This window comes from Mastacembelus armatus, chromosome 13 (assembly GCF_900324485.2).
Source record: "Mastacembelus armatus chromosome 13, fMasArm1.2, whole genome shotgun sequence".
NCBI classification, from domain to species: domain Eukaryota; kingdom Metazoa; phylum Chordata; class Actinopteri; order Synbranchiformes; family Mastacembelidae; genus Mastacembelus; species Mastacembelus armatus.
Window position 1 is genome coordinate 15,321,804 of NC_046645.1, and position 10,972 is coordinate 15,332,775.

Genomic DNA, 10,972 nt, shown 5'->3' on the forward strand with positions numbered 1-10,972 from the left:
CATTCTCTGTGTATTTACATACCAGATATACAACTACATTGAGTCTGACATGAACAATATATAATGTACATTCCCTGACATTAATAAATGGTGGAATAGACACATACTATACACACATGAACATAAGTATCTAGAAATGCATGTGAGTTGACAGTAAAGTTAAGTTTGAACACATGGAGCTAAATAATTTAAGAGCTTTACATTATACAATATATTACAAGGGGTTTTCCAAGAAATAAGCTTGGTGGTGATTATAGTGACTGATTTTTAAAAAATCATCCTATGAGGGAAAAAAAAAAATCTCCAAAGCATCTCATCTCAGTCAGCTGTGACGGGATCTGTTTCCATCACAAGAAAGCATCATTTGTTCTCTCTGACAGCTGTAAAACACAAAGCAGGAAGTCATATTCATTATAGAATTATCATTATCTCACTTTTATATTTGTTTTCTTCTCATAGTCAAACTCTGTACATTTTCCCTTTGTGGTGATGTGTGAAGTTTGAACTGATGTGTGTGAACTCTCTTTTTTGTGCTTTAGATTTTGGTTTGCATCCCCGAACCTCTGGCTGGTTTATTATTATAGCAAGCAGATTTAGTTTTGTCGGTAATTGGCCCTCTTTCTGGGGCTGCCCTGACCTGCTGAGAGTAGACAGTCTTCATCCTACTGGGGTAGATTTCATCCAAGCATACAGACAGGGGTTTAAGTTGGGTTTGGCTTTTGGGACTTAGCACTCAGAACTAATCACTCAGGTGATTAGAGTGCCGGCTGGATTTATAAATAGTATGGTTTTGGAGTCCACTAGCTTAGTTAATAGGTTCAGCCAGGGAGATCCTCACAGTGCAGTCTGTCAGACTGATAACCATGTCTATAATACTTAAGCCGTCTCCCGTCCACACACGGTTTCAAAAACAGTTGCTATCCCCAGCTCTGGTGGTTGTGATGTGTCACATCAGTGTCACAAAACACCTGAAAAAGGTCATGAAAACTTTATCACCACACTATTGCATGTGCAGGCCACTAACATTTTCTAAAAAATTGCAAGGTGTTTTATTCTTGTAGATACATAATGTATTAGTAACTTTGTAGATTGATGTATTACTGAAGGCTTTAGCATCAACACAACCCTTAAATGTGGCTTTATATGCATGTTCTTCTGTTTAGAGCCCTACTGATAAATGCTTTGATGTGATTGGATTTGATTGGTTTCTTGGCTTAAATCTGGGGAGACTTTCACTGCAGCAACAGGCTCTGTTGAAAATTGTGCCAGGGACTTAAACACACTCTCCTGGATTCAGCTGCACCCCTTATTGCGAAAACCACACAGATAAAGAGGTCAACACCTGGTTTCCTGAAGAAACACGTGCTCTTAAGCAGCCCTACAGGAGACTAGAACTAAACAGTGAAAGTGGCATGAATACATGTACTGAATTATCGGCGCACTCTGTCCAATGCTAGGCAGCATATTTCTCTGTTAGTAATAATAAGCGTAATGACTGATTTATTTCTTAAACTGTAGCCAAACTTACTAAAAAGCAGCTGTCTCTCTGCTGCTCAAACTATTACATGATTTTTTTAAGAGTTTTCCTGAAGTAAAGTGATGAGGTTAGATACATATTTAGCTCCTCAAGTCTAGTTTCTTCAGAACCTGTCAGATGTTATAGTCTTAGTGTCAACTACAGTAAGACTATATGTCTTGAATCACTGTCTAAACTGCTGTCAGCTTCTGAACCTAGTACATGCCTCCTCAGCCCTTTATCACCTAAACTTTCTACAGCTCTCTGGCCAGTTTTAGGAACTACAGTGTTGAATACTGTTAATTTATCACTAAGAAATGGCACTCTCCCCACCGGCTTTAAAACTGTTGCAGTTAAACCTCTAAGTTAAGAAACCACACCCTGATCCAGCGTCTCTTAATAATTATTGACCAGCCTTTAACCTTCCACTTCCCTGCATTCTGTGACTCATGAACACCTCTCCCTAACTGTAAAAATGATCACTGTTATCAGTCTATGGGGCTGTTTAAAAATAAACCAATGCTTGATAATGAAGGAACGATGGCTCACTAATGTGTTTTAATAGTTTCAACAACTCTGTGAAACCCAGGAAGAAGATATATCACTTTCTAGATACACATTAATTTGCAAATAGGATATTCTTGTTGTTTTGGTCTTTTTATGGTATTATTCTACAATAATCAAAATATAGAAAATCACCATCCTAATGCTATAATGATGAAATTTCATCAATGCAAACCTTATTTATGTTTTATGAACAGGTTACATTTAAGAACACAAATGCAGACTCAGGATAAAGAGGTTAACATGAACAGGGAACACAGTTTTAATAATTCACACGGAAGTGACGAAAACTGGTAGAGGTACTAACTAAGGCTGATTACAACACCGGTACCTAACAAAATCTCACCACAGAGTGTGAAACTTAATTTTTTCTAAATGAATAAAATTGGCACAGAAATTCAATAGCTGGTGAGATGACCCGTGAAAACAACACAGACAGTCTGTTGCTGAGCCACTGGCTTTAATGTTGAGACACTGAAAAGGCTGGAAACAGTCACAGCAGCTAATGAGCATGGCAAAGCTGGAACAATAGGATGAAACAAAAGAGGAAGTTTGTCAAAAAAAAATAAAAGCCTGGGGGTCATATAATAAGAGAATTTAGGGGACAGTACGATCATACCTGTGTTTTGAAAGGTCCATGATGGTCCGGGGAACAGTCTGAGCCTGTCTCCTCCCTGTACTCAGCCGATACTGTAGGACATGTCAGATACCCATTTTCCACAGGACCTTTCATCCGGATCTTGGTACGGAGGGAACCAGTCTGTTGTCTGTCATGCTGGAAGGTACTATCTCCTTGGAACAACAGGGGAGAAATACCTAACTGCAGGAGAAGAGCAGAAAGCAGTGTAACACAAGTCCTGAAGTCCTGTTACACTTACATGCATTATAAGTCACCATACTGATTTGAGCAACTTGCCTCTCTGTAAAAATCTCGTCCTGGTATGGATATAGAGGTGAGGATAACTTTATCACCACTCTGTTTAATCTTTTTGACAATGTCCTCATGCTCCATGGATTCAACAGGTTCCTCATTGACAGCCAGCAGCAGGTCTCCATCCTTCATCCCTGCCCCCTCAGCTGGACTCCCCGCATCCACCTCCCTCAGCACATTAACTGGGTCACAGCAGGTTTTAAAAAAAAACAGGAACACACTTCAAATCACAAGGTTACTACTAGGGGAAAACTGTACTGTGGCCTGCTGGAGAGGTTAGTGACCTTGTGTGAGGTCCCTTTATTGTTTATTGTTCAGTGCCTTGTTGTTGGTGTGATTTTAAGGTTTCTGATACTTTCTTGCTGGAGTACAGTCCTCCAGCATCTGTGTATGGATGTGACTGTCTCCATCAGTGAATGTCTCACCTATCCTTCCACTGCCTGCCAGCTTCTCCTGCCTCAGCAGGAAGCCGTACCCGTCGGGTCCTTTAACCAGGTGCATGGTCTTGGAGGTATAAGGGGGGCTGCGGCACTCTGCTACCACAGGCAGGATGGGCATCTTTCTCTTGAGATAGCTAAACTCACTCTCTCTGTCAATGACCAGCACGGTTACTGAGTCCCCGCTCTTCTTCACCTGAGAGCCAAATACAGTCCAGGAGTCACACACACACATACAGGCTATCGACTCATGCAGCTTAGATATGACTGAGGGGACTGGGACCCATACAATTCTGCTGAGAGCGGAGTGTGTGAGCGTTGACACCAGGACTCCGTTGATCCAGGTCAGTCTGTCCCCGGTGCAGACACCTGCTTTCTCTGCTGGACCATCAGTGACTGTGCTCACCACGTACTGGCCCTTACAAGCTGGTGACAGATCCATATCCATATCATCATCATCATTATCATTATCAGTATCAGTATGATGGGGTATAAAACTGTTGCACTTTGTAACAAGATAAGCCAGAGTTAAAGAGGACAACACAGTCAGCTGTCAATAAAAGACCAGAGGAGGAAGAAGGCATCCTGCAATTGAAAGGTTCTAAAGGAACAGGTCACCATTTTTGGAATTGCTATTGCTTTCTACTCTGACAGGGATCTGATGAGGTGATGTGTGTGTTCAGTAGAAAGCTGGAGTCATGATGTGGTTAGCTTAGCTTAGCATAATGACTGGAAATAGGGGGAAACAACCAGCATGGCTGTCTGAGGTTCAGAAAGGTGCAGATTTGATAACAGAAATCAAAATCATACCTACAGACTTGACTATAGTTAAGAGACAGAAGTCAGATTTAAAAAAATATTTCACATTCATTTATTCCCCTGCAGAGATCAGAGAAATCAAGAAATCAATAATTTCAGCTTCCAGCACAACACAGTGTCTCTTTAACATAAATCTCAAACCATTTTATGCTGGACGTCTCGAAAGAGTGGGAGTGATATCAGTGCGATCAGGCAAATCATTAACGGTCAATGGATTATCACAACCTCTGCTGGCATAAGACCTGACTGGCTCTCTTGTGAAATAATTAAAGCCAGCAGAAAAGCTGTAAATGAGTAGGTAACACTGTGTCAAACAGTGATAGCAGCGTCATGTTGGTACCTTCTGTGATAGTCATCCCCAGGCCGTGCACCGGGTGTTTACTGATGTGACACAGTCTGGGTCTGGACCAGCGGTCCCCTTTGGAGGCCTTAGCCAGTGTCTGCAGGTCCAGACCTAGAGAAACTGCCTGGAGAAGAATGACATCATCAGAGTAGCAGCATTGAACAGAATAACACACATTACTCTAAGTCAAGCAAAAATATCACTTAGAAAAACATATTAGGTTTTAAAAGTGTTTCAAAAGATGAGACAGAAAACTGATTTCTTCAGGGAAGCTGCTCCATAGTCTGGGAGCTCTGACTATATCTGCTCTATCTCCTTTGGTGCAGCCAGATGTGCTTGCGTTTGTGGATCTTAGCGAGCACATTGGCACATAGGGGATTTAAAAGTTCTGCCACACAAGCTGAGGTCACATATCCCTCCCCACTGAGGTATGATGACTCCGTTGACAGGTGACACGGGTATCATGAAAAGCAGTAGCTTCTGCTATAATGCTTTACTTTAATATAACCACTCCGAGTAGGCAGAAGCATGTCAATAAGAATCAATAGTTAGCATATGACACTCAAAAAAGAGTAGCTTCTTACTGTGTCAGTAGAGCACAGGTGACAAACTGTTCCTAAGTGTCACACAGCAGTGGTATATATCAGTAAAAACATGGGAAGATGATGGGAAGTACCATGTGCCAGTAGAACATAGAGACATAGCATTAATCAGCAGGGACCCACTAGCAGAAGAGTGACACAGTGTCACCTTCCTCTGTGCATGCTGGGTGACTGATGCACCTCCAGCAAATCATTAAGGCTTCTGCTTTTATTAGTGTCTGTCCTACTATGACAAGACATCATGTCTCCTGTAAGAGCAGCCCGCTTTCCTCGCCATGTGGGAGGGAAGGCATCGATGGAAGTGATTGTAATGTTAATGTTAATCCTCACACATACCTGCTCATACGCTGCTCTCCTCAACACCAGGAGAAACAGGTGTAAGCCACATGACTGGATCATCCTCACCACCTGGCAGGAAATTACAGATACACATGAATTAAATCATTAAATAGTGAATAATTCTAATGCCCATGAGGCCTTGCTCCATTAATATTTAGAACAGATCTACATTAGGATCCAGAAGACCCTGTGACCCTAAATAGGAATAAGCGGGTATAAAGAATGGATGGATGTTGTACTTAATTCTGGACGCTGACCTTGTAGAAGTCCAGGTTGTCCACATATTTCTCATTGACCTCCAGCACTCGGTCTCCGTCTTTGAGGCCGCTGTGGTCTGCGGGACTCCATGGCTCCACATCGCTGATCTCAAAACCCCGGCTGCTCTGGTCCATCCGTAGGTAGAAGCCAAAACTCTGCCCCTCCAGACGCTTCAGCTGGCACAGTGTGGGCACCACACTCTGATCCAGCTCTGCACACAGAGTTAAATAAAGATCATCAACACTGGTGATTTACAATGGGAACTGATTTTTAGGAGACAAAAATGGAAAGGTTGTGTATGTAAAGATGTGTATGAAACATTACCACAATCGTCAGTGATGACTAGAGCTGGATTATCGATCCCTTCCTTTGGATTGAAGGTAAAGCTGCAGCCAGGAGAAATGCAAAATGGACAGAGTCAGTAAGGGATCATGGTACAGCAGGATTCATTAGGCACATAAAACCAATCTGCTAAATGTCGATTCATTTTTTAAAAGAATGATACTAGTGTTTTGGAAGTTGTATTTTATACTAATACAGCTTTCATGACTGCTGAAATTAAGTAGTACTATTAATAAATAGACAGCCGGTGGTCTGCTGTAGTTCAGTTTTAATCTGCTGCAGCAATATTAAAGTTATCTCATCACTGCAGGGCAATAAACACTGTCAACTGTTTCCACGGGGGAATGTGTCACAGGTAGACAATCGTTCCACTGAAATCAGTTGGTAGCATGTTCTGTGAATTCTCCTGTCAGTGACATTGTTATTGGGCAGAGATGTTGGTATGCCACTTTTTTGTTTGGACAGAACATAATTTGTAGGGAACAGGCTACGACACGGGTGTGGGGCTTTACTGTGTTTATTAGGGGGTATTAGTACATCAGTGTACTGTAAGCTGAACTCACCGTGGAAATTCCATGGCATTCTGGCAGCCTGTGGGAGGGACAGTGGCACAGTGAGACACCCGTACCTTCCTGCAGCCAGGAACTCAGACACACCTAGGCAAGCCCAGGTGGTGAAAACACAATCTATCATTAAAGTTTATCATTAAACAATAATTACCATTCAATATAGGTGCACCAGCACCTCCTCCCACTGTAATGGATGCTGCTGCTTTGGGCCCCTCTATTTTTCCCCCCAACCTTAGCAGCACAATATGACACTGTACTAGGATATAAATGTGCTAAGACAATGAAAATTACTTTATAATGTCTTAGGAAAGAAAACATAAATACATTTTACTCATGGGCCTGTGAGCATGAGTGCAAAGAGAGGCGGTTTATCCAAGCGACACCAACAATCATGGCCTGGGCCGCCTCCACAGGTCTACACAAACTACAGAGACTACAACCACACAAGCTAAGATTATTATGGTGTGAGGTAGGGAAATATCTAATCACTCATTTATTTATTTAAATACCTTTGCCAGCTGAACGAACAATGTTCTTCGTGCTTTAGATAAGTCAGATCACTCTTTCCTGTTTGTGAAGTACTTTGAATACCTTGCACAAGTCAAATCAACAATATGTATCTACAATGATAATTATGTACAATATATTTAGTAGGAACATATAGAGACATCTATTTAACCTCTAGTGCTATGGGACTAGTCTAATTTGACTTCAGAATTTTTCTCTATGCCTGTTTCGCTAATTTGCTGACTGGTCTTTTATAGCTTGTGTTTTGCCAGAGATGTGCACCTCACAGTTACACAGTATTATAAAACACATTCACAAGGTAGAGTGTGTTGGCAGATGCTGCCTCTCATCTCATCTCCTAGTATGTCATCTTGACTGGGGTTCAGCTCTATGGTGAAATGCAACCAGAGAGGCTCAGTGTAACTAACGGACAGTGCGGGACAAAAGCTGCTCCACTGATCTGCTGTCCAGTGCATGTCAGACCGACCTCAGACAGTCTGCTGCTCTTTTGCCACAAGCTTTGTGTTAGCAAGCAGCCAGATGGTCTATTCTCACATAGTACACGAGTGATCAACACAGTTATTGTGTGAAATATAAACTGTTACAAGAGGTTTTGATCTTACAAACTCCCAGCTCTCTGTATGTGGACAGTGCCTGTGATTCAACTACTCCCACTTCATATAAAGAAATAAAAATGCAAGGTCAGAGAAGATGAGCACAGTGGGACTGATCTGCAATGAACATATTCATCAGCCTATGTATGACATTTTAAAGCTGCCACCGGTTTGATGGGGTGGAAACATAAACAGGAACTTTTAGTCACTGGTGTCAGCAGTGCAGGGATCAGTGTTGGCTGGTGACAGTCAGAGGTCAGTCAGGCATCACAGTGGAGCAGTGGTTACCATTGTCACCTCACAGCATGAGGATTCTTGGGTTTGAGCCTGCTGCTTGACCCGGGGTCTTTCTGTGTGGAGTTTGCATGTTCTCTCCCTGACAGTGGGGTTTCTCTGGTTGCTCTGGTTTCCTCCCACACAACATGCAGGTTAGGTTGACTGGTGACTCTATATCGGCTGTAATTGTGAATACTTCTCTATCTTAGCGAGATCACCGTTTCACATTTAAAGTTAATATTCACCCCTGTGCATATTGATCTTAGTGTATTTACATGTAGGTAAAACTGACAAATGTAGTTATCATGACTTTATCTGCACACAGTGCATTTACTAAGCAGGGATTTTAGAAGTTAATGTACAGTAAATGTACATTTTGTTGCCAGATTCACTGATAGAAGTTAAATGTTTATTTACTCTTTACTACAGTATTTTCACAAGTGATATTTTTTATTGTTAGCATGCTGTTGATGAAATCAGCAGGGATTGCAGACAAGAAGCTATGAAACTGACTGACTGCACTGATTGCCACAGGCTTAAAGTTAAAGTCTGAACACAAAGCAAAATACGCAGTATGAGTATGGATCTTACTGCTGCGCCAACCACTGAACCGCAGTTTTGGAGTCTTGATAAACTCACAGCATATTTGCAAAGAACAGTTGCTATAACCAAACCAAGCCAATAATAAGAAGGCAACTATCGAGATGTGTTAACTGAACTTAAAGTGCTCTGCTCTCAGTGGAACGTTATCTCACCACAGATCTAGAGGAGCCTCAGCGTTTCCAGACAAGGACTGCAGTTCCTAAAATCATCAAACAGTTTCACCTTCAAACTCAGCACACAACAAAAAGTGACTTACCACCACAGCCGTTAAAGACTACCTCTCACCTCTAACCAGCAGAGAGCTTTCACATTTGAATATTCAAACAATGAAAGTTAAGGTAAAGCAAGGAGAGAGAGAGCCTACCTACAGAAGAGCTCATGGAGTCCTGAGTGTGTGTTCCTGCTCAGACCGAAGAGCTGTGGACGGACAAGGTTCACAGCACATGCTGACAATAAAAGAGTCTGTCAGCAGGTGAGACGATACCTCCTTTCTCCACAGTTATTTGGGTTAAACATTTACTCAGTGTTAGAGAGAAGCAGTGTGCTGAGACCAATCCTGAAGCTCCTGAAGTCTTGTTACACTGGTCACCTGTCATCACATCTGAAGTCAGATCAGCATGTGTCACACAGGTGGAAGCTTTGCCCACAGTACTTAGGCAGCATTTCCTTCTGTTTTTATTATAAATTATATTTTAGAAAACAAAATGCTCACAACAATATGTAGGGCTGGGCTGAGTGCCAACACTAGCCAATCAGATCCTTGCATTGTCTTTAACCCTTTACAGACTGCAGAGCTGAGGCTCACTCTGGAGGAAACTCTCAAGCAAAAAAACACAGTGCCGCAGATGTTAATTTACAGCTTTCCAGAAATGTCTACAAATGCGGACGAGGCACTATCCAGTGCATATCCACCCCACTATCCTTTATCTAGGCAGCTTATGCTGTAGAGAGACATTGGGCGAGAGGCGGAGAACACCATTGACAGACAGTCAGAAACATAGAGACACTATAAAAGTTAAAGTGTAAATATTTTTCTGAAATTGTGTCTGTATTAATAAAATCAGTTGTCCGTAGTAGTTAGTCATATGGGGTACCAGTGGAGATCTGAAGATGCTGAGTGATTTGTGTTGTGCTGACTCCCTGTGACTTAAAGACTATGGTGAAGCTGGTCATGTAGAAGAGCCCCTGATGATTTAGTAGTTTGTGCTCTTCTTGGGGCTGCATCCCCTTTTCTCTATCCCAGTACTGTATGATCAGTGATTTGATTTTCTCCAGGCTCCCAGGCTCAAGAATGAAACTTTGAACTCAATGTTTATCTAATGTATAGAACATCACTTGTGTTTACATAGTGGCCTGTCTGTAATGGATGATGGAGAGGTTGAGCTAAACACTATTACAAATCCAGCTAGTTACTACTTGTTTCTAATTTAGGTCACCTCAACATATTTACACACAAGGAGAGATGATGTCAGGTTCTCCAAAACCAAATTCCTCTACAACATGAAAGGGAGAATTAAGTTCATTTTATTTCAGTATAAAAATTATTGGGCGTTTCAGCTGCCAAGAATCACATTCTGACAGAGATAGTCATGTAAACCAATCCACATACACAAAACACAAAGAAAGAGCAACACAGTGTTCTCTGGCAACAAGGAGTAGATCTGGTTCATTATTCCAGAGGTGAAATGACAGTATGTTATCAAGAGGGGGCACTCATTTTCCAGCTGTTTCAATAAACTGGTTATGCAGCACAAAGTGTGTCAATTTTCAGAGGCATTGAGAGTTGATGCATGTTATTTCACACTGCCACCATGTTTTTCTAAAAGCTAGATTTTACTTTACTATGATAAATCAGAATATTTGGTTAAAAATTAAACCCAGTCCACTTCTGGATGTATATGAGACTGTCCCCTCTAACCTCTTATAATAAGTTTCATTTCAACATCTGTTCGAGGGCTAAAGAAGCCAAATCGACAATTAAAAAAAAATAAAAGATTAGAAAGAAGTCCATATAAAGAGAACTCCTTGCTGTCACACATGCACAGAGGAAGGCTTTATGCTGAAATGTGTCAGAATATTTGCCAGCCTACTAAACTCATCTAAAAAAGCTTAATGCCTTTATCTCTGACTTTATTCTAAACAAACAAGACACAACAAAAACAATGTTTGCAGCAAAGTGTTTAATGCATCAGGGTTAAATTACAATTATTACCAATACTACAAGCACAATTCAGCACAGCATATGCAATATA

At 41.4% G+C, this 10,972-nt stretch overlaps 1 protein-coding gene across 9 annotated transcripts; it reads right to left on the reverse strand.

The window, feature by feature from the left end:
• Positions 1 to 9,202, reverse strand: LOC113125697 (putative PDZ domain-containing protein PDZK1P1). 9 transcript variants are annotated; one of them, XM_026299337.1, is made up of 11 exons: positions 9,085 to 9,176; positions 6,715 to 6,742; positions 6,134 to 6,195; positions 5,809 to 6,020; positions 5,549 to 5,620; positions 4,608 to 4,734; positions 3,738 to 3,874; positions 3,437 to 3,644; positions 2,997 to 3,193; positions 2,700 to 2,900; positions 1 to 380 (listed from the first exon to the last, which is right to left on the reverse strand). In XM_026299337.1, exons 1-11 carry the CDS (start codon positions 9,098 to 9,100, stop codon positions 348 to 350), a joined length of 1,293 nt encoding a protein of 430 aa, XP_026155122.1. In that variant the 5' UTR covers positions 9,101 to 9,176; the 3' UTR covers positions 1 to 347. The 9 variants fall into 9 exon arrangements, with proteins under 9 accessions (XP_026155122.1, XP_026155118.1, XP_026155115.1 ...); XM_026299333.1 differs by adding an exon at positions 8,873 to 8,919 and having other exon boundaries at positions 3,437 to 3,874; positions 9,085 to 9,154; XM_026299330.1 differs by adding an exon at positions 8,873 to 8,919 and having other exon boundaries at positions 3,437 to 3,874; positions 6,715 to 6,807; positions 9,085 to 9,130.
• Positions 9,203 to 10,972: the final 1,770 nt, after the last annotated feature.

Excerpts from the sequence above, each read along its gene's own strand:
- LOC113125697 (XM_026299328.1), bottom strand. Across the intron at positions 6,021-6,133 it reads AGTCATCACTGACGATTGTG|AGCTGGATCAGAGTGTGGTG; the intron begins GTAATGTTTCAT and ends CTCTGTGTGCAG. Across the intron at positions 4,735-5,548 it reads GGAGAGCAGCGTATGAGCAG|GCAGTTTCTCTAGGTCTGGA; the intron begins GTATGTGTGAGG and ends ATTCTTCTCCAG.